This window comes from Gossypium arboreum, chromosome 11, assembly GCF_025698485.1.
Source record: "Gossypium arboreum isolate Shixiya-1 chromosome 11, ASM2569848v2, whole genome shotgun sequence".
In the NCBI taxonomy this organism is placed as follows: Eukaryota; Viridiplantae; Streptophyta; class Magnoliopsida; order Malvales; family Malvaceae; genus Gossypium; species Gossypium arboreum.
In genome coordinates this window covers 127418063-127441592 of record NC_069080.1, presented here as the reverse complement: position 1 = coordinate 127441592, position 23530 = coordinate 127418063, and the positions used below count along the sequence as shown (strand labels likewise).

Genomic DNA, 23530 nt, shown 5'->3' with positions numbered 1-23530 from the left:
GAAAGCATTTTTATAAATTGATTAATGTGCTTTTGTTGGATATTAATGCATGACTTTTAAACTATTATATGTAGATTTAATTTTTTTTATTTTCGATTTTAGTCTAATTTGTATCATAAAGTTTATTTTAGTCCTTATATAATCAAAAAGAACATTTTAATTTTTATACATTTGAAAAGTTAATATTTTAGTTCTTACATGTTAATTTTATCGTGTTAATGGAATGATATAATTTAATAGTGGCTAACTTAGCATTAAATAAAATTAAATTAAATTAAAAGGTTAAAAATTGATTTTCTTTTACCCAAAATTATTTTCAATTCTTTTTTTTTTACATAATTGTTATGTTTAAATTATTGTAGTTTGATCTACCTTAGTCACCGTTAAGCCACATAATTCCATTTATTTTCAAAACAAGTAAACTTTTAATTTGATGTAATATTTTAATGCCACATTAACCACCGTTAAACGATATTATTCCATTAATGGTAAAATTCACGTGTAAGGACTAAAATGTCTGTTTTTCAAATGTACATAAAGTAAAATTTTCCTTTTAACGGTAGAAGGACAAAAATAAACTTTTTAACATGGTACAAAATTTATAATAAACTTTAACCTTCTAAATTCAAACCTCAAAATAAATAATGTTTTAAGTTTGGAATTTATGTTTAAATCTACAACAATAATCCATTATAATTATATTTCTTTTCTTGCCAAACCACTCAAACTCGAGTTTAATTAGATAAAAATTAAGATAATGATAAATTTAATTTCAGTATTTATTTTTTATTATTTTAATTTTAATTCTTTTTTATTACTTTGGCCCATGATTTTTACATTAACATATATATATATATATATATATAATTTACAAGCATTACATTATCTTCAACAAAATAATAAAATATGTACATTTCAGATTTAAAATGTAAGTCTAATTGTTAATCTTGTTAAATTCATGTTCATTACAATGTTGATTTTTCATTATATGCCTGTCAATGGATTATTTTCTTCTTCTTTTTAATTTCAAAATGTCTCACCCATGACTTTATAAAAAAAAAAATTAATAGGTTTAACAATTGAACTTAAATTTTAAAACTTGAAAAATAAGAGGATTAAATTTCAAATATAAAAGAGTACAGGGACTTGAACCATATTTTAACCTAATAATAAACGTTCAAACAAATATGACTTGCCAATAAATATGAATATACGACTCCTATGTTAGGCAAATAAAATAAAGGAGTCTGTGCAACTTGTCGTGTTCAAAGTCTGCTTCAATTTTTTATTTTTTTTTTTTGCAAATTCTTGCAGTCCATGGTCAATCCAAAGAACTCTTGTGGATTACCGGAAACTCCAAAGCCTTAGATACAGATTAAAGGAAAAAAAAAAAAAGAAGAAGAAATTTTTTACTAACTTAAAAACTCTGTTCTTTATCACATCAATTCATAAAAAATAAAACTTTGGGACTTCTTTTTCTTCCAACTTGTACTTTTTTTTTTCTGTTTACCACTACAAAATATCAGGTTTGTTCCTTAAATTTTCATATTCTTTTAAAGTTTTCTTGATTTTAGATTTCAGTTTATATTCATTGAACTTTTAAAAAAAAAAATTCTGATTCTGCTACAGATGCTATGTAATCAGTCCTATATTCATTGAACTTCGTGATTTCTTATCCATTAAATATTTACTTTTACTTTGCTTGCACTGATAGCTTTATAGCTTTATGATTCTGATATATATATTTTTTAAAGATTTGGGTTTTGTTTATTTTGTCAAAGAGTTTATTTTCTGGGTTTTTCTTGATGTATACAAATTTTAATTCATATTTTAATTTTTTGCAATATAAAAGTTGAATAAAATCATTTGCTTTATAATAACTTTTCTTCAGAAACCAGATACCATAGAGTAGCTTAATGACACTGCATGTTTAACTAATTGTTCATATTATATCGTCCACCTTTTTCTTTGTTTGTTCTATACTTCATACTCTTTTATAATTCTTTGAAAAGTTTTCAGTTTCTTTATGATAAGGGAATTAGCATTACAAGCTATGTTCTATTTTATTATAAACTAATATGATTCTTGTTTGTGCATTTAAACAGCTATACGGAGGTATATTTTGGAATATGTATATAAGAGGAAATGTCTTGATTTGAAGATTTATGGTACTTTTGGGTACCATTTGCAATTGAATTCTATATTTTATGTTGATGATAAGCTGAAGATTTAAGGACTAACAATGGCGCCCTCGAAAATGGAGAAGAAATGTGTGTGCCCTGTTGTGCTTAGTTCACTTGTATGTGCGTTTGTTTTTGTTACTTCCTTAAATATGGGGCTTGTATCTTCGGTTCACAAATTCAACTCGATTTTCCCCATTTTTTCGGCTCATCAAAGGACGTCGGAATATGCTGAATCGAAGATTGAGTTAGGTACACCGCCACCTCCTGGTCCGACGTTACCTCGTTTTGCTTATTTGGTTTCGGGATCAAAAGGTGATTTGGAAAAGCTTTGGAGGACGCTTCATGCGTTGTACCATCCTCGGAACGAATACGTAGTTCATTTGGACCTCGAGGCACCACCTGAGGAGAGATTGGCACTTGCGTCCCGGATCGATAACCATACAGTTTTCAACAAAGTTGGGAATGTTTATATGATCAGTAAGGCTAATATGGTTACTTATAGAGGGCCTACAATGGTTGCTAATACACTCCATGCTTGTGCTGTTCTTCTTAAGAGAAATAAAGATTGGGATTGGTTTATAAATCTCAGTGCATCAGATTATCCTCTAGTGACTCAAGATGGTTAGTCTCTAATCATATGCCTAAGTTTTGAGTTTTTCGATTCTACATTGGCACCTGTTGATCTATTAGTTTGTGATCTGCAGATCTTGTTTATACATTTTCGGCTTTAAATCGGAACCTTAACTTTATAGAGCACACGAGCAATCTTGGTTGGAAAGCGTAAGTTGTCTCCCTTTTTGGTTCTCAATCAGAAGATCTTTACGTATGCCTAAAAGGCCAAAATGTTTTGCCTATTGTTTCTGCAGGAATGAAAGAGCTAAGCCTTTGATTGTAGATCCTGGACTTTACATGTCAACTAAGTCTGATATATATTTGGCCACACCAAGGAGAACATTGCCTACAGCATTTAAACTATTTACTGGTTAATACTCGTGTTCAGAACAAAAACGGTACATTTGTTTCAGCTTACAAGATTTGCGGTTAACTGTTTCGGAACACCTTTGATTGCAGGTTCGGCATGGACAGTTTTATCTCGTCCGTTTGTAGAGTTCTGTGTTTGGGGTTGGGATAATCTACCAAGAACACTTCTCATGTATTACACAAACTTCGTTTCCTCCCCTGAAGGCTACTTCCAGACAGTCGTATGCAACGTTCCCGAATTTGCCAAGACGGTTGTCAACCATGATTTGCACTATATTTCGTGGGATAATCCCCCGAAACAACACCCACACATCCTTAACATTAATGACACAGATAAGATGATACAGAGCAATGCAGCATTTGCCCGGAAATTCAAACACGATGATCCCGTCTTGGACAAGATTGATGCAGATTTGCTTGGCAGGGCAAAGGGGAGTTTCACTCCTGGCGCTTGGTGTTCCGGCAAACTAACATGTTCAGAAGTTGGGGACTCGAACAAGATCAAGCCAGGTCCAGGAGCTCAAAGGCTTTGCCAACTCATAGCTAGGTTAGCTATGAAAGCTAATAATGGTCAAGATCAGTGTAGATAGATTTAATTATATGGAGAAATTGAATCAACGAGGAATACAAACATCAGTAAAAAAAATTGTATCTAATAGAAAAACTTCAATAATAACACTGCTTATTTGACCTAATCTTGATTATCATTAGATCCTGTTCAAGTTCGGGTTCAGATTTACAGTTTGGATAGTTTTGGGTGGATTCTCAAATCCGGGTCATCATCTTTGCCTGCTCTGCTTCCCCATGAACTTGATCAACATCAAAATATTTATGAATAGCTTCATAAATTAAATATAATTGCTAAAAAATGACTATGAACTATATACGCATTACAAATATACAAGAGGATTCAATTGCTGTCTTTTTGTTTTTCCTTTTTGAGTTTTATCTACACATATTTGATTAAGTCATTCTCAATCTTCATGTTAATTGCATCTGTTATCATCTACAGCCAAAAATGTTTTTGTTTTTTGCTCAAATGCTATACTCTTTTTAATACTCTCCAATGTCTGATACCTGTATTTATTCGATCAAAGTTTTTGTGCCGGCACGGATTTTGTTTGTGTTCTTGCTTCAACCATGGATGATGAATCCAAGAGAAGTAGGCCAAACTAAACCATCTCCAGAATTTTGATATTCCCGGTTGAATTTGCAGCTACTAGGGTAGAAGACCGACCGCGCCAACAAACAGACGAGATAAACTGCGCGGCATCATCCATTTCTTGTCCGGAAAGTGGATCCATGTTGTTGAACTTGAATGTCAACGCTGGCATCGGGAAAGCCTTATGGTATATGAATACCTATAAAATAGAGTTGCCAGTGAGTGCTAAAACATAAATCCCTATCCGACGGAAGATTCCATGTAAGATTCAAAAAAGCTTTTAAGACTATTAAAACAAATGTGAGAAAATATGAATCACCTCATTAGTCTCAGAGCCAGTAGCAATGTAACCATCGGATACCGACAAGCCCACAAAGTTCTGCAACAATCATGAGAATAAAAACAAACTCAAGCAAACCAAGTAAACTATAACAAGAACAAAATGTACTTAGCATAATAATCAAGTCAAAACAAATTTTGACATTGCATGGGTTAATATACCTTTACATTCATGTGGCCAGTAAAGGACTGAAGGGGAGTATCAATAACCTGAGAATTGCTCACTGACAAATCCCAAAGCTTCAAAGTATTATCCGTGGAAGAAGACACGAGAGTATTTGCATCAACAAACTTGACGTCACTCACGGTTTTATTGTGTCCAACTAGCGTGCATAGAGGAATCCTAGAGTTTCGAAGATCATAGTAATAAATTTTATGATCAGCTGATCCGAATGCAAGAGAACGACCAGATTCGGAAGGAAACTGGACGCAGCAAACATTGGCCCTTGTCCTGATGGTACAAATACTTGCTCCCTGCAGTAGCAGCCCAGGTAAGAGAAAAACTTATCATACATCGAGAATAAACTATACACGACAAGAAATTAGATGACTGTAGTACGTTTATTTTCAAAGCTGACATCCATCAAGTGCAAAAGTAGAATTGCCTGATTGATACTCCATAGCTTTACAGAGCCGTCATCGCTCCCACTAGCCAAAACTGTTGGATCTGCTGATGAAAAGTCGATGGACCATACGCGTTTCTCATGTTCTCTCATTTCAGTGAGTATTTGACTTCTTGTGACATCCCACACCTGAAAAATGGTCAAGATACGGATTTACATACAGCAAAAAGACAACCGAACAATGAAGGGTAATTGAATGCTTTACGTACCTGCACCACTCCTTCAAAGTTACTCGATGCAATCTGACTTTTAATATAACTATTCCAACATATACTGCTTAGCTTTGAACGACTAGCCATTTCAACCACCGGATAGTGGATGTCACGATTTTGATTTATGACCGCATCACATTCAAATACTTTAATCTTCTTATTTACACCAGCTGTAGCAAAAAATTCTGCGTCGCGATCAAACCCGAGAGAGCATACCAGATTGGAAGAATTTAATAAATCTCCTTGTTTCAAATTTGCCTTAACTTTTAACTTGCTGTAAGATAGATACTTGCACAAGCCCTCAAGGAATGGGTTTATCCATCCGCTTTCCGAGCTCTCGCTACAGCTCTCTTTCGATGTTAAATTATTGACAGAACTTCTTTCGGTCATAACAATCGATCCTCGGCCATCACTACTCAATGGTGTTTGTCTACCCGATGGCTTCCCGGATTGCTTCACTGGTCTGTACCTTGTTAAAAAATATGCTGACTCGAGTTTCTTAAAGTTTTTCATCAACCGAGAACTTTTCTGGAGAAAACTTTCTCGATTTTCAGTCTGTGTATCAAACTTTTGACGAGTTTCTAGATTATCACCACATTCTTCAACATTTGGAACCCTAAGTCCTGGTCTAAATCGTTTTCTAGATCCCAAGCTAGAAGAATCATCAATATCGACAATATTTATTGAGGGAAGATTCGATGTAGAATTGTCATCTTTCCCTGGTTCCATGCATGAGTTTCCCTTTTCCTTTAAGATTGCTTGCTGCTTCATAACTTCTGCAATGTCGGAACATAGAAAAGAAATAGTATCTTGCAACCTATCAGCAACTTCCTGTTTCCTGCGTTGTACAAGCAAAAGGAATTCCACCAGTAACTCCTCCTCCTCTATTCTCTCCCGGAGCTCAATTGCAGCTTCACGTTCTTCCAGATTATCCCTTGGTTCATTAAGAAACTCACTCTGTAACAACTCACTGTTACACAATGAAACAATATTAGTACTTCCAAAACGGCAATGATGACAAAAGTAATTAAAGGTAGTGCGAATGAGATTTATTTCAGAGAGACAAAAAACGAGACACACCATTATCCATAAGAAACACTACAAGAAAATACGATAGGGTTCTAACATTTTCCATGTGATCAAGGGATTACACGGTTACACCTATTAGATGTGTGTTTTGAATATCGTGTCTCTAATCAAGGGATTACACCACATTCTTCATTCCAGTATTAAATGAAATTCATCGAGAAAAACCCAGGCAAAATTTTCCATGTGATGGACTAAATCTTCAAAGTGTCTTATTCTTTCATAAGTATACCTCGATTCAACTTACCTAGATTCAACGTGCCTAATAAATACATTGTTGAAGGCATAAATTCACACATTAATACAAAATTATTATCAATATTATGATAAGACTGCTTTAATATGCACACCATGGCTTACACTTTAGTCACAAAACTTAAAACCTAATTCTGTGAAGCCAGACCATAAGATCCGAAAAAGGGCAATTCTTTCCCTTTTTTTTTACTTTCCAGCATATTAAAACATTAATCCAATTACGTACTTCAATCATATTAATAAAGAAAATGCTCCATAATGTTAATGAAAAGAAAAACATATTCAAACAGCAAGGGTAGTGAGAACCAAGAACAGAAATTATGTAAATAATGGTGAATTAAAAACTGAGAGATTACCCCATTTTTGGACGACTATTTGGCTCAGGAAGCAACAACCACAAACAAAACGAAGCTTCCTTCGGCCACCTTAGTAGCAACTGTGGAGGAAGAACTCGATGTCTTAAACTAGACATAGTTCTAGTCTTCTCTTCTCTTGAACTGAAAGGGCAGAATAACTGCAGACACGAAAAAATACTTGTATAAAGTGACGGAAAGTATTTAATAAAAAATAGACATCTTGGAGTTTAATCCAGCATTAACTAATAACAAAAGGGGTAAACTAACAATACCAAACTCGTTGAAAGTTTGAAAAAAGATGATAGTATCCAGCATTCTTGAAACTAACCTCGAAAAGGAGAACTCCCAACCTATAGATGTCGGAAGCACATGTACTGGGAGAGCCAGCAACCTCTTCAGGACTGGTGTACCAACTGGTCTCCATGAGCAACATCTGTTTCATGGGGAATGGTTGCTTTTTCTCTTCTACTTGCTCAGAATTTCGATAGTCGATGATTTTATTTTCTTCACTCTCCTCTAATTGAGCATTCCTTGGACAAACTGAGCCCGACTGCATGCAACTAGCTTCAGATAAAGCATTTGTTGGAGTTTGTACATAATCTTTTATCAGCCTACGTTGTTGATGCATGTCAAGGGGCAAAGTAGAGGACAAACCCTTAACTTCTTCCATATTTTGGCTATTTAATGCATCCTCGACAGAATCCGATCCCGAATCCGAAGAAGATGCAGATTCAATGAAGGAAATGTGATTAAACGAAGACATAACAAAGCACGAAGGTCGAACATTATGAACAACGATCCCTTGTGAATGTGCTATATTTACAATCTCAACTATTTGTCTAAAAATGTGCAAACATTCAAAGACATCAACCGATCTTTCCGGTTTATCCAACCATTGCCTCAAGCTAACATCACCCCATTCAATAGAACGAACAAAAGGGTTTACTGCCGTCTCGCAAACCCCGGAAACACCAATTTGGCTTCTAAGGTTATCATTATGAGTCAACACGTCCCTACCATCCTCTTCCGTAAACCCAAAATCACCTGAAATGCCGGTCCTTTCTGCACGAAACGAACTTGGACCCCTATCTGAGACACCAGAAGTATCCAATGCCCTAGAACTATCACACTCCTGCTGCCAAGCAGATTCAGATGAACCCTCCATTGTTATCCTCCAAGAATTGCATGAAGACCACCACATAAACATCCAATAATCGAAAAAATTCCCCAATCTCTCACTTCTACTATTATCATATTGAATCATAAACTCATTTTTTTACCTCAATTCACTGTAAACAAAAGGAATCAAAATTAATAACCTTTAAACACCAAATTTATCATTTACAAACTATTAGAAACCCTCACCACCACTAACACCGCCAATAGCCAAAAACACAAAATACCCACTACTAAACATATGATCAACTACACATATCACATCAAAAAAAAACAAATAAAAACAACCGATATGTATATATATTTAGTGTATATTTGATTTCATAGAGAAAGAGAGAGAGAGAAGGTACCAGCTAACACCATGAAAGGATCTACTGTTCTTGCTAGACCAACCTGTAGAATGAACCACACGGAAAAAAGGTTCTTTTTTTAGTTGACACTAAACATTCTCAACCTCACAAAATTCCCACAAGTTTTTTCAGAAATAAATACAATCTTCCCAAAAAAAACACAGGGTATTTGGATATCAACATTAAAGAAAAAAAAAATTGTAACTCTATTTAATGTTTCTTTCTTCTTCTTTTTTTAAACATAGGCCACTCTTTTGAGCACTTCATTATCTTCTAGCTTTATTCCAATTGGACTACGTGGCGTCACCTTGCCCTCAAAGCCTTTTTGTAACACCAAGACAACAGGACAAAAAAGTAAAATTTGAATATCTTGTGGGTCCATTTTGCAATTAAAAATTTTACAAAGGAAAAATACTTGGGAGTCTGAATTACTTTTTATTATTAAAAAATCACTATCTTGGTGTTGAAAAAGAGAATCTTGGTTACTTCAGTTTCCCAAAGAGGAAAACTTTTTAGATCATTGAAACTAGACAAATTAACCAAAGTTCCAATTTTTTTTTATTTTTAATCTTAAAAAGAACCCTAAATGATGTAGCTTTATATGTTCAAGAATTAAGCTTTGATTCTAACAATTTGATTAAAATCCATAACAGAAAAGCGGAAAAAAACAAAGAATAAATTGAGTTGAAAGCTTGAAAACAAACCTGAAGACCTTAGACAAAAAGATTAAAAAAATAAAAAAGGGAAATTTGCTAGTTTTTGAAAAAAGGATGAACTTGAAGATACCCTTTCGGCCATTTTATTCAAAATTCATGTTTTGATAAAGAAAATCCCAAAAAAAGATTGCCTTCTCAACTATAAATATGACTTGGTGTTGAGTCAAATTTAGAACAGTTTGATTCTAAAGGTAAATATAAATTAGCTTTTTAACCCTTACATTTTTCATGATTAATCATTTTAATCATTTCAATTTTAAATTTTAACATTAACGTCCCTACACAAACAAACAACAACATATAAAAAAATGGCTAAATAATAATTCATCACAGTTTACAAGTTGAACCCAAATTGTTCAAATAAAATTTAAATTCAATTTCTAATACCACTACTTTAAGACAAAATATTACTATTTTAAGTTCATGTGACACCCCATGAGATTTTTCAATTATAAATACCTCCCCCCATAAATACAAGAAATATACACTTTTGCAATAAATGAGATTCCCCCATCCACCTATATGAAAAGGAAAATATAGTACACTAATTTTGATTTTCAGACAAAAACATTTGTGGATAACATATTGTCAATTTGTCATGTAGATGGTCCTAACATTTAATGCATCGATCTAACCTTTAACCAAAACAAGTATAATTTTTTTTTTCAAGGTTAGGGCTCTACCACACATTTATTTTATTTTGATTAATTTTATTTATAAATTTTAAAACTTGGGCCACAAATTTTGAGGGGTTATATGAAAATTTTCCCTTTGGGGTTTCATTTTGTAAACTATTATGAAACTTCAACCACTAAAATTTCTCCAAATTGAGAAAAGCTTTTGTCTTTACAAAATCATTAAGAAAATGTACATTTTTCTTGATTTGTTGGTTACATGCAGTGTACATTTAATTTGGTTGTTGTACATTCTTGGAATATTGTGAAATAATTAACTATTGTAATTAAAATAAAATAAAAAAATACAAATCTCATTTAAAGTCAACATCAAAGTATATTTTAAACATAGGTGAATGCATTTTACTTACTTTTTAGACTTTTTTTAGTTGTAACAATTATTACCCTAGAAAGCTATTCTATAGGTTTTAAATGTTACAATAAGAGTTAATTGAAGATTGACCCATTTTTCAATAAATTTCTTGACCAACCCTAACAATTTGATCTTCTTCGTTATTAATTAATTTCCAATCCCAACTATTATTTTACCCCAAAAGTTCTATTCACTACATGCATGAATGATGTGGTCAAGAGGTAATTAGTTTTTCCTTCTTTCAATGAAAATGAATTTTAAAAATGAATTTGATTTTTTAAAATATTTGGTAATTTTAAAATAATTTTATATAAAATATTTTTCATTATTTGAAAAAAATGAAAATATTTCTAGTAAAATAAATACACTATAAGTTATTTTTATAATCGAAATTTATTTTATAATAAGATGATTTTTACGATAAATAATATCTTATCGTCTTAAAATAATCAATGTCAATTTAATTTGAAGCTACATAATGAAAATGGATAGTAGGATTTTGAAGTTGAAAGGGATAAATGAAACTAAACATGATATAAACAAATACTTATTTTATAGTATTAAAATATTCATATTTTATACTATAAAATATTAATATTTGAATTTGTTTAAGTTAATTTTATATAAAAATCAAATTGTTAATAAATGCTTCTTTTCCAAAAAAAAATATTGTGCTTTTCAAAAGCTGAAATTGTTTTCTAAAAAATCTTATTTTCTGTTTGATCAAATTATTTTTCATGAAATAAATATTAAAAAGTATAAAAAATATTTGTGGTAAATCCTATTAAAGATTAAATAAGATTGAAATTTGATAACCATTTTATGGATAATTTAGCATTAAATTCTATTACTAAAAAAGGATAAACTGTTGAATGATAAGCATCCTTCTGATACCATAATAATTGAAGGGTGCTGCCAAATATGTCGTATTAAATATCACATACATATAGATAAGAGTTAAAACTTAGGGTTTAGTGATTCTTCTTTGTAATGTTGCTTAGATGGAAGTAATGAACCATAGCCATAGATGATTTGCAGTAAAGAGATAAAACCTATTGGTGAAAATCTTATGAAACTATGTAAAATTATATTTTGCTTTTTTATTTAAAATTTGAATAAATTAATTTTTGTACCTTAAATCGAAAAATAAACTGATTTTTTTTTTCAAAATTTCATCTATTTTTACTCTTAAAATCTAGTGTAGTTAACGAAATAACTTAATAATTACACATGATGCGCATGTATATCTTATGTTGACATAAGTAGACCAATTTTTAACAATAAAAATAAATGAAATGTTTAGTAAAAGGACCAAATTGTTCTTCAATCTAACATGCATAAATTAATTTACCCATTTTTAATAAAAAAAAAAAGGCAAAATACATTCTTACTCCTAATACAAGAACTTCCATGGTACTTCTAACCCTCATTTACCCATCATATTATTATCATGTCCAAAATTACAGTTTACCAACAAAGAGTAGCAATTTACTTGACATGAGGCAATGATAAACAAGCTGGATTTTGATTCTTTCATTACATTTAATAATCTCATATCTTTGCATTTTATGGCTAATAATAACAATAAAAAGCTCTACAAGAATAGGGACTTAGCTTAAGCACATTACAGTTGCCGGGTGGAAAGAAATACACAATGATTAAATCATAGAATGATTTCTCAATAAAACCATAAGCTTAGCTAAAATATGCCCCCACTAGCCATTTTCCTAAAAGCATCAACCTATACAAGAAAATCCACTCTACTGATTTGCTTGTGGGATCATCTTGACAATGTTCATACTGATTTGATGCTTACAGAGTTTACCTCAACGACCGGAGACAAATAATGATTTGGTTGATATTTGGTTCCCTTCTAACAGATTTTTTCTCATCTTTGCCTTGTCAACACGTGCTCGCCGAACAGCTTCTTGGATTTGGCGATCATGATCCTTGAGCATCTGATCCATGTTGCCTGATGGGACTAATAAAGGACCAGAATAGTGAATTTTGTGTCCCTTTGAACCATAACCAAGCTGGAAACAAACATCATTGAGAAGCACGTATCAGACACTTGAAATGGACCAAAAACCTAAAAAGAATCTATGAATTATATGACAAATAACCCACTTTACTAAATGAGGCTTGCACATAGTTGCAAAAAAAAAAAAAAAGGGTTAGCTACTCACCAGAGCTGGATCTTTGTTGTTATTTCTTCCATCTTCTTTCTCCTGCTCATTGTTTTTCGGATCCTGTTGGAGGCAAGATTCTGAGGACTCTTTAAAGGACCCTGGAAATCTTGCAATCATTTTTGGAGCTTTTGATTGTGGAAAACCAGATTTTTCTGTACAATCATCAGATGCAAGACTAGTCCTTGGTGCCACTAAACCAGACATCATTGACAAGTCAGCCCCGGTAGAAATTTTCGGAGCATCATCCAGGTTTTTCCCAGACTTCGCCCAAGCAGCATGGTGAGCCAGTGGCCCCGAATGTGAGGCTCTCTTGGGATGATTTCCCTGTGAATCTGCATTTGATTCTATCGCTTGTGATGGTCTAGGCGGGTCTATAGGAAAGCCTGAGGCAACTTCTTCGGGATGAGGATTAAACTTCTCACTCCGGCTCTTTGAATTTGATTGTCTTTTCTGGAATGTCAAAACAATGTTAGAAATGTTCTACTAAGATAACTGCCCTAAAAAACAAAATTTTGATTAAATAGAGATGAGAAGCTAAATGAAATTATTAGCTTATAACCGAAAACTAGATTCGAATTTTCCTTTTCTATGCTTTCCCAATAAGGATAGAAGCAAGAGCAAATCAAGCAGTGCCATATCATCTAGCTAGATATTTAAATCTAATCAATCTCTAAATACTCACTCAAATCAATATCATAATGAACTTCATAAAACAAATTATAATACCGTGAGTAAACTTAAAAACTAACTATATATAGCCGAAACGGCTAAATTTGCTGTTTTTCCAAGTTATTAAGTTTAAAGATCAAGTAAGTTGTAACATTAGTGAACAAACTAATTTCTTACTGTATAAACTAGTTAAGGATGCCCGTCACCAAACATTTAGAACGAAAAGAAGGAAATGGGAATTATTAACCAGTTACCTGCATTGACATGACTAATTCAGCATTCGCATCAGGTGCTGGAACAGCTCGAGATTCTCTTGTTGCTCTCCTGTCAAGATCAGGTCTCAGGCCTTTGGTTCCAGCCACTCGTCTTACAATACAAAGCAAAAGTTTATCAGCACTTATACCAACCACTCAAGATTTGAAGTCATTAAAACCACAGTGGGAGAAAGAAGACGATAAAAGCTTATCCAGTATAAGAAAACACCACATTTACAGTAGTCCAGCATAGGCTTAAGATCAAAGAAATCAAATTATTTAATTGTGAACTGATGTGCAGTTAAAAGTTTTTGGATTATCCTTTTGAAGAACACCTTTCTTTCTAGAAGTAAATCCTCACAAGTACGAAAAAGAGACCAAAAAAGAATATTTTCCCTAAGAAGCATGTGATCTTCCACATAGCATAAGTATCTTCGGAAAAAAAAAAAAAAGAAGATGAATATTTCATTGTAATTAAAAATATAATATGCACCTTCTAGCTTCCTCATCCCTTAATTTTGCATCTAATTCTTTGCTTGGAGGATACTTTGGCAAGCTTAAAGGATCACAGGGAAGAGGTTCCGTTGTAAAGAACTGAAAAACACAAAAAAAAAAAAAAACAAGTTAAGGACACTAAATAGTCCTGATAAATCATTGTGATGGAAATGTATAACAACGTGACTTTGGAATAAAAGAATAACATCCTACCAGTTAGAATAAAGAATTGTCAGCACTAATCTAAAGTATGTGTTCCAGATTAAGATTCCAAAGTAACCGTGGCTTAGATAAGATGATAATAAAATACTGCTGTTCTTGTATCCCAAGACACCAGGAAATAAAATATAACCCGGGTGGTTACACAAGCCAAGAGTTATGGCTTTCTTTTTTTATATTTAAACTAGGACACAAACATAATTTCACAAAATAATTGTACCTCACTCTCGAGTGCAGAAGCTGCAGATCCACGACCAGCAGGGTCAATGGAAAGTAAGGTCTCCATGAGAGCTAAAGCTGGTGCAGGGAATTCCTTAAATGTTTCCGCAACACAGCGTCTATAAGGCCGTTGGGGTTTAAAAATGGTTGCATGAGGCAATTTTGATTTACTCCAATAGTCTTCAGAAGGAGAGCCACAAAGTTTGAAAATTTTATGCAACTGCTCCACCTACAAAAAAGAAAGCAGATCTCAATCATTTCATTTTTGCAACAAATATGTATTTTAAGGGTCTTAAAGCCATGTTATATGCATGGACATGTCATTAGTCAATTTATTTGCACAAATATGTATATAAGTTTTGGCTTAGAACTTTAAAATTCTACATGCTTTGTAGGAAATCTTTCGTTTAAATGATAAAAACACACCTCAGTTCTTCCTGGCATAATAGGCTTGCCAGCATATAACTCAGCAAGTATGCAACCTGTACTCCATAGATCCACAGCGGTACCATAGTAAGTGGCTCCAAGTAAAAGTTCTGGTGGTCTATACCAAAGGGTTACGACACGGCTTGTCATGGGTTGACTTTGATGGGGATCATAAAAGCTAGCCAGACCAAAGTCTGCAATCTTCAAGATGCCATTATTGTCGATTAGAAGGTTTGAACCCTTTATGTCACGATGTAGGACACCACGGCGGTGACAATGATCAAGACCACACAAAAGTTGTTGTATGTAACACTTCACCTGCACAATAGATCAATAAATTAAACGTCAGGATAACCTTTCAATGCAAAGTGCAGATTTCTGTATTTGCAGGACCACAGTCACTAATTAGTGCTACTAACAAGTAAACGTGGGAAAGGAGCCAAATTGCAGCTAAGAAAAATAATAAGGCAAAACAATTTGAAGTACCTGTGATTCTGAAAACTTCAGACCAGGGTGTGATGCAAGACCAGCCAAGTCATGTTCCATGTACTCAAAAACAAGATACAAGCTGCAAGACATCCTAGAGGTAACCAGACCTTCCAGCTTTATAACATTCTGATGATCAAGTCTACGTAAAATGTGAATTTCCCGCGCCATAAATCGAACACTCTCAGGCTCTAGGTTATCAAATCTTACTTTCTTCAGAGCAACAAATTTTTTCTGATCTAAATCACGAGCCCTATAAACATTACTATAAGTTCCCTGACCAATCTGCATAGAAAATACAAGTTCACGTAACAGATGTGATTATAGGTCACAAGAAACTGTCAACTTAAGCAGAGAGTTAGATTATAAGATAAGAGAAATCATGCTTAACATCTGTGGCATAGAAACAGGGCATGAGAGTAAAGAAGAATGACAAATATGTTAAGAGGCCTTAATCCTGAATACAGGTGCACCATTGAAGGATTCAGAGAGAACATTTATTCCAATCATAAATATCTAGTGTTTTGATTTAGTGCAAGGTGAGCTTGTCTCAGCAAGTATGTATCTATCCATATCAATCTTTTCTTCATTTTAGTGTAAAAAGTTTGCTCCATTAAATCATTTATAACAGCTCATACATTCATTTTGATTGACTAAATGAAACTAAACATTATATCTCATAGCTCATAGAGTTTTTCATAACTAAGGGTCGAACAATAAAAGAAACATCTATACAGATTAACATTATGATCAAACCACTGCAGAAGTACCCAACAAAGTGGAGAAAACTCTGTATTCAAGAACAGAGATCCAAATACAGAACTCCAAGTAAGTAATTGTCACGCCTAAGAACAAAAATATCTTTATAATGCAAACTACTGAAAAAACTGATATGCTAGCGGTTTAGGAATTATGAATTACAACAACATATCTTACAATCATTAACAGATGTCAAAATGGATTCCAATTATGATTCCAAATTTAATAGAACAGAGGTGAATCTCAGCAGTTAATGCCAAGACTAGCAGAGAACTATATCAATTGATGAGTCAAATAAGGAAATTATGAATGATATTTGCAACATGAGGATACAACAAGATATACTGTTAAAGTTAAAGCATAATTACTTTATCCAGCTTCTCGAATGAGTCCGCACGCCGCGGTAGCCATCCCTGGATTGCTTCCCCAGCCACCGCAGCTAACCAAGCAGGCCACCCTGCTGCCACCTGTTCTCCTTGTGTAGCTTTCGGAACACTTCCCATCCCTGGATGTTGAACAACAACATACTCCATCTTCTCCCTTTTCCTATCCAAATTCTCACTGTGCAATCGAACCGAATCAGTCACTTGTTTATCAATCAACATCGTGTTTTCATGTCGATCCTTGGCTTTGTACGCTTCGTCCCTCCTCGAAGAAGTAGCCCTTGGTACCCTAACATCTGACGAGGCTTTACTCGAAGGCCTCTCTCTTGGACAATCCTTACTATCTTCAAAGGCAGAAGGCTTGCAACAAATGCAACCCATCATACACCAAAACCACTCCTAACAAAAGCTAATTTCAGTGTTTCTTAGAATCACTAACTACCCTTCATTCCTTCAAGAATTATACATTTCTTTTCCAATATTATCTCCTCACCCATTCCTATCATCCTCAAAAAAGCTTAAAAGCTCAGCTAAAACTAAAAATTCCAATTTCCAAATTCCAATTTAATGAAAAAATCCCATTTCTTCAACAGCATTCAACCAAATTAATAAAACCAAGAACCAACAAAGCTGCAATTGTACTACAAAAAACAAAGTACTAACCCAATGTTAAATGCAAATTTCCAATCTAATCAAAACTCCATTTCTTCAACAACATTTCAGCAAAATTAACATATGAAAAGGAGTCTATTTCCCTAGAAAACTCAACAAAATCACAACCTTCATAAAAGTAACACTTCCAAAACAAGCTTCCAAAAAAAACAAACTAATACATATTCAATACCACCATTGAAAATGACATTTCTTTATACACTCCAATTTTCCTCCACTCTCATCCAATCAAACTACTCGAAAACCCAGAAATTCTAAAGTCTAAACTACACAAAAGCCCCCAGTCCCCACCCCTCAGAAAAAAAGAACAGAAAATCTTCACCTTTTTCAAGTACCTTTAAGAAAAGAAAAGCTTGTTACATTGCAGTTAAAGAAAAAAGGCTTGACAACTCTAAAAAGTGAAAACCCTAGAGAGATAGATAAGTGATCTAAGGGTTATGCAAGTAAAAACGGAAAAAAGAGAGCAGCGGACCGGATCTAACATAAAGCTTTTCTCTTGGACTTTGTGAGTGTTTTTTTTTTTTTTACAGAGAAAAGGTTTTTTTAGTTGAGTGTGGAAAAAGATGAAATTAATGATATTTAATAAGTTTAATTTCTTTTATTTTTATATTGGATTTAAATGTTTTTTGAAACCCAATGTGTAAAAAGACATTCTTGATGTACTTCATCATCCCACGCGCTCTATAAATGGAAGATTTTGTTTCTATTGTTTGATTTTTTATTGAGAAAATTTTTATTTCTTTTTAGTGTAACAAAAACTTTTGTCTTTCCACCCTATAACAATCATCCTATCAATAATTTAAGGCATAATTTTTATTTGGTCCTTCAATTTTATAAAAATTGTTTTTAATTTTTATTTAATTTTTAACCTCTTTTAATCTTTAAATTTATGCAGTTTGTCACTTTGCTAACATAATATACACGTGAATTATTACATAAAATATAATTAATTGCTAACGTGGCCTATATGTTGCTGTCTTTAAACTTTTTATCCGTCTTTTGAATGATTTGAGAAACAATACAAGTTTAAAGATTAAAATAAGTGAAAAATTAAATAAATGACTAAAATATTTTTTATAAAATTGAATAACCAAATAAATCATTAACCTTAATATTGACGGAAATATAATATGTTATGAACAAAATACCCGTGATGTATATTCTTTTGAGCAAATTGAACTTATTCATTTTTTTAGCAATTTTACCCACAACTTTTTACTCTGAATCAAATTACTTGTTTTTTAATGAAAGATATGATATGTGGGAAATTTTAATTGACGTGATTGAAACGACATTGTTTTTAGAAACAATATTTTTACAAATTAATATCTGACATGAAATTAAAAATAACAAAAAGAAAAATAAATGGCAAAAACCTTCAACCTAATAAAACTACACTCCTCAACGAACATTCCCCTAATTTCAATTTTTTATTTTTTTAATTCAATATTATATATTAATTGGTAAAATTTTAATCTCGAAAATAAGATTATTGAAATCACGTCAATTAAAATTTCCATATAATTATGCCACGTCATTCTCCGTTAAAATTACTCAAAAAATAAGTACCAAATTGCCGAAAGAGTAAACTTTAAGAGTAATTTTTGTCATTATACCACAGTTTTAAGAGGGATGTGTATCCTTCTAGAGCATAATAAAAGAATAATAAATAAGTATTTTTATTTAAAAAAAAGAGACTCGGCCGTGTTGTCACTTGTACTGTATTAAATATTAATTATTTGATTTTTAGCGTCTAGAAAATGACATTTTAATTGTAATTTTAGTTTTTTTGGTCATTTTTTAATCCTATGGTTTTATTTTTAATTAAACTTAAAATTAGGTATGAGCGAAACTCATAAATCAATGCATAATTTTTATTATTATATAAATTATTTTAATCAATTATATTTTTAGTTTTTTAATTCTAACATCCCTTATCGAATTATGAGTTAATAATAAATTCTTAAATTTAAACATAAAACATGTTTATTTTTTATTTTTTAATTTTTTAGTTTTAAAAAAACCAATCTCGTTTCTCTTATTAAAAAAAAAGGCTTTACAAAAACCGGACCGTACGTTTCACTCGCTGGGATGGAGCGTGAGAAATTGTTGAAACCTCTCAGGATTGAGACGGGTAGGAAGAAAGTGAGGAGAAGAAGGTCGTTGGCTTTTACTGACCTTTTTTATGTGTTACATTGGGTCCCACTTTTTGAAAAAATAAATTTTCAATTCCATCACTATCGTCCACTCTTCATCATGTGCTCAAAATTTGCATGTCTATTCACGATTATTACTAAAGAGGCTAACTTACACCCCTACAGACTTAATTTTCACAAGTTTTCATTTCGAGTAAAAAATAAAATAAATTTATTTAATTTAAGCATTATAGTAAAATTTATTTTCATTTTATATATTGTTGTTAAAATTACAGTAAACTGTAAAATAGTCATTTTTAGAGCATAAAATAGTCGTTTAATTATGATTTTATGTCAATTTTGACCACTTAATTTTTTTAATTACTCAACTTTTCAAAATCAAATATATTAATCGATCTTTTATTAGTTGCTATTAGATTAGTGATAAAATTTGACATGGACCTTTTTATTGATCTAATAACAAATTTAGCTTTTAAAAATATTTACACACTCTATTAATTTACTCTTAAATCTAAAAATTAACAAATTTAACCCTTGATATTTATAAAATTTGTTGTTTTAGTTTTAATTCTAACTAGTTCAAAAAATTTAACCCACGATATTTATATTTTTTCAATTTAGTTATAATTCTAAAAGTTTAAAAAAAAGGAAAAACATTTTTTATATTATTTTGGATTAAAAATTTTAAAATGATTTAAAATCTAAAATAATAAATAAATTATAAATAAAAACCAAATAATATGTATTAAAAATACCAAAAATAAGAGAAAAATATATCAAATGATTCAAAAGGAAATGAACATGAAATAGATTGACAAGTATTAGAAAGATGAAGTTGGACATCCCCATGGGATGTGGAAATGACAAAGTTATCTCCCTTAGTTTAGTTCAACTCTTATTTTTTCAGACTAGATTTTTTGGGATTTTAGTTATTTTATAAAGCACTGTCCAAGTTTAAAAGTTATTAATGACATATGCAAGGCGGAAAGGAAAAACATTTCAAGATTTTTTATTTCATGAAAAATTTCACATTGTGTTGTATTCTCTATTCAAAGATTAGGTCTCTGTATACTTTTAAAATAAGAAAAATTCAAAATAATTATTTTGTAATTGTTTAAAGATTAAAAAAAGTTAACTTTTTAGAGGAATTTAATCAAATAATATGATATTAATTTAAATAATATGATATTAATTTAAAATATGACACATAGTTGGATCTAAGCCAACTTGATTTTTTACCATATTCACATACGTAACATTAGTTTAAAATTAGCATAATACAAATTGTGTTAAATACTCTTCTTATTCAATAGGTTTTGAGGTATGTTAAGGAATATTGAAAATTGAAAAAAAAAATGATTTTTTAGAACTAAAACTAAATCAACAAATTTTGTAATTGTTGAGGGTTAAATTTGTTGAATTTTTTAGATTTAGGATCAAAATGATAGAATGTGTAAACATTGGAGGAATAAACTTATTATTAGGCCAATAAAAAGGTTCACGATAACATTCTATCACCCTTCTAATGGCAACTAACGAGAGAATGATTAAAATATTTGATTTCGAAAAATTGAGTGATTAAATTGAAAAAATTAATAGTTGGGTGACCAAACTAAGGCTTAGTTTGGATGGGCGGTGTGTTTACCTCCGGTGAGGTTAAAAACAGCGGTGGCGGTGAGATTAGATACTGTAGCGGTGAGATTAGAAACAGCGATGGAGTGTGTGTTTGGATTCAAACGCAGCTGTAGCGGTGAAGTGAAAATGAAAAATGACTATTAAGGACATCATATTAGAATTGATATATAATAGAAGTTTTAAATTATTTTACCTATATAAAATTATTAAAATATGTGAATTTATAAATTCATTTAATAAAATATTAAAATGTATCTTTTAATATTTTATTATAAATATTTTAATGAATTATATAATTAATTTAAATTATTTATTAGATAAAATGATAATAATTTTTAATTTTTATAGTTAAATATTCTTTTATAACAATGATAAATATTATTTTCGCAAATAGTAACATTATACTTGGATCAAATTTTGAAGTATCTAAACGAATGATTTTCAATAATATATATATATATATATATATTAACATAAGACATAACAAGTTTCATTATTACTATAAGACATAACAAGTTTCATTATTACTAGAAATTAGGTTTTGATACAAATTTGTTTTTACAAATATTGATTCATTAAACTATTTGCAATGGTTTCCCTTAACATTGCAATTTCAAGGTCACTTTCACTGTTAGAAGAACTCGATTCACCTCTATCAAAATGGCCTGAAGAGATTGGCATGTCGAGTATATTCTCAAATTGTCGAAAATCCTCATCATTTGACCAAGCATGTCTTCGAATGTAATTATGCAAAACCATTGTTGCAATAACTATTAAAACTTGCTTGTCGAATAAATAGCTTGGAATATCTCTTAATATTAACCATTTTTTTTCCAAACTCCAAATGTTCGTTCAATCACAGAGCGTAACGAAGAATGGGCATGATTAAAAATTTCTTTTTTTCCAGATGCTCGATGATTCCCTCGATGAAAGTCAGGTAAATGATATCGTTCCCCTCTATATGGACCTAGAAAACCTGCCATTTGTGGATATCCTGATTCCACAAGATAATATTTTCCTACAAAAAAGTAAAACATAATATCAGTTTAAAAATAAATTAAAAATTTTAATATTGTTTTTTATGTAAAGATTAATTAAAAAAATTAAAGTTCAACCTGGTGGAGGGTGTGGAAACTTTAACTGTTGTTTTCTAAGTGCTTGCAAAAAAATTCTACTGTCATGTGTTGTTCCTTCCCAACTAGGAAATGCAAAAATAAAGCACATGTTGAAGTCACAAACTGCCATAATATTTTGAGTTGGTTCACCTTTTCGTCCGATATAAGGTATTTGACAAGAAGGCGAAATGCATGCTTTTATGTGTGTTCCATCTATGGCCCAAATACAATCCTTTAAAATAAATATAAGTAATGAGATAAAAGTTAGAAATAATATATATTTTAAAAATATAAAGATTGTGTAAATTTTACCTTAAAGTGAGGCCAATATCTTGTATCATGTCGAATATGGTTCGGTACTTCCTCGAATTGACCTTCAATGAGTTTAATCGTGTCTATTCCCATTCGAGCAAATATATGTAACATATCAGTAAAAATTCGACTAACGGTTTCACCAGATCGTTGAAATCGCTCTGCTACATTTGAATTTGATTCTCTATTTCCAAGAATATACAATGATAATGCTAACTTCTCCATCGCAGATACCTTCCCATGCTTTAAGCCATAATTTGTTTGCAAATCATGCAATAAGCTGTGAAATATATTTTTTGGCATCCTAAAACTATTCATGCAACGATCATCATGCCCATTTAATACTTCGTCCACCCACATTTGACCTGTATAATTTGAATCCATACATGGTTGCTTAGTAAAATAAGTTTCATGGTGTAGCAATACACTGCTTAACACTTGTTCTTCCTCTTCATGTTAATTGTTGTGCTGAACTTATGTAACAATTGTGGCTATTCTTCATTGAGCTTCTTCAATTAAGTCAAGGGTATCACAATTCATATAAAAACTATTATACATATTGTTAAATTCATCCATAATCTGAAAAAGTAATCAAATAAAAATAAATTAATAACTTGTGACATTCTATACAACATAAAAAATTGAATAAAATCATAGCTAAAAATACCAAACATAAAAAATGTAACACCCCCACGGCCGAGACCGTCGCCGGAGTCGAGCTTGAGGTGTTAATAAACCTAATTTTATCATTCGGACAATTTTAAACCATTGACTTCAACATTTATATTAAGTTGTTCATCTGCGTCACGGTCACTAAAAAAATCATATCTTGAGTTAAAAAACTCGAAATTAAGATCCATAAATTTTCCTAGAAACTAGACTCATATATCTATTTACTAATTTTTTATAGAATTTTTGGTTTGGCCAATTAGTACAGTTTATTAGTTAAAGTTTTCCCTGATTCAGGACTCGACAGCTATGACCCCTGTTCACTACGAATCATTTTTCTCTCTGTAAAAAATTCAAATGACTATGCCGTTTGTTTTCATTAAAAG

The 23530-nt window shown here is 31.6% G+C and overlaps 3 protein-coding genes across 5 annotated transcripts; 1 reads left to right on the top strand and 2 right to left on the bottom strand.

Annotated features, from left to right (window-relative positions):
• Positions 1–1220: 1220 nt before the first annotated feature.
• Positions 1221–3859, top strand: LOC108473416 (beta-glucuronosyltransferase GlcAT14B-like). The gene is made up of 5 exons (XM_017774956.2): positions 1221–1526; positions 2106–2804; positions 2888–2963; positions 3050–3165; positions 3255–3859. Exons 2-5 carry the CDS (start codon positions 2243–2245, stop codon positions 3752–3754), a joined length of 1254 nt encoding a protein of 417 aa, XP_017630445.1. The 5' UTR covers positions 1221–1526; positions 2106–2242; the 3' UTR covers positions 3755–3859.
• LOC108473415 (protein SPA1-RELATED 3-like) lies at positions 3038–9566 on the bottom strand. 3 transcript variants are annotated; one of them, XR_001869751.2, is made up of 9 exons: positions 8724–9057; positions 7526–8486; positions 7198–7355; positions 5498–6470; positions 5271–5417; positions 4828–5139; positions 4646–4705; positions 4242–4525; positions 3038–3973 (listed from the first exon to the last, which is right to left on the bottom strand). XR_001869751.2 is itself a non-coding variant. In XM_017774955.2 (8 exons), the coding sequence occupies exons 2-8, from the start codon at positions 8459–8461 to the stop codon at positions 4337–4339; spliced, it is 2775 nt and encodes a 924-aa protein (XP_017630444.1). In that variant the 5' UTR covers positions 8462–8486; positions 8724–9566; the 3' UTR covers positions 3993–4336. The 3 variants fall into 3 exon arrangements, 2 of the variants coding, with proteins under 2 accessions (XP_017630444.1, XP_052876944.1); XM_017774955.2 differs by lacking the exon at positions 3038–3973 and having other exon boundaries at positions 3993–4525; positions 8724–9566; XM_053020984.1 differs by lacking the exons at positions 3038–3973; positions 4242–4525; positions 4646–4705 and having other exon boundaries at positions 4909–5139; positions 5225–5417.
• Positions 9567–11952: 2386 nt separating this feature from the next.
• LOC108473566 (probable serine/threonine-protein kinase At1g54610) lies at positions 11953–17834 on the bottom strand. The gene is made up of 8 exons (XM_017775225.2): positions 16571–17834; positions 15444–15728; positions 14958–15275; positions 14533–14760; positions 14092–14192; positions 13599–13710; positions 12673–13125; positions 11953–12519 (listed from the first exon to the last, which is right to left on the bottom strand). Exons 1-8 carry the CDS (start codon positions 16967–16969, stop codon positions 12313–12315), a joined length of 2103 nt encoding a protein of 700 aa, XP_017630714.1. The 5' UTR covers positions 16970–17834; the 3' UTR covers positions 11953–12312.
• Between the last annotated feature and the right edge of the window lie 5696 nt (positions 17835–23530).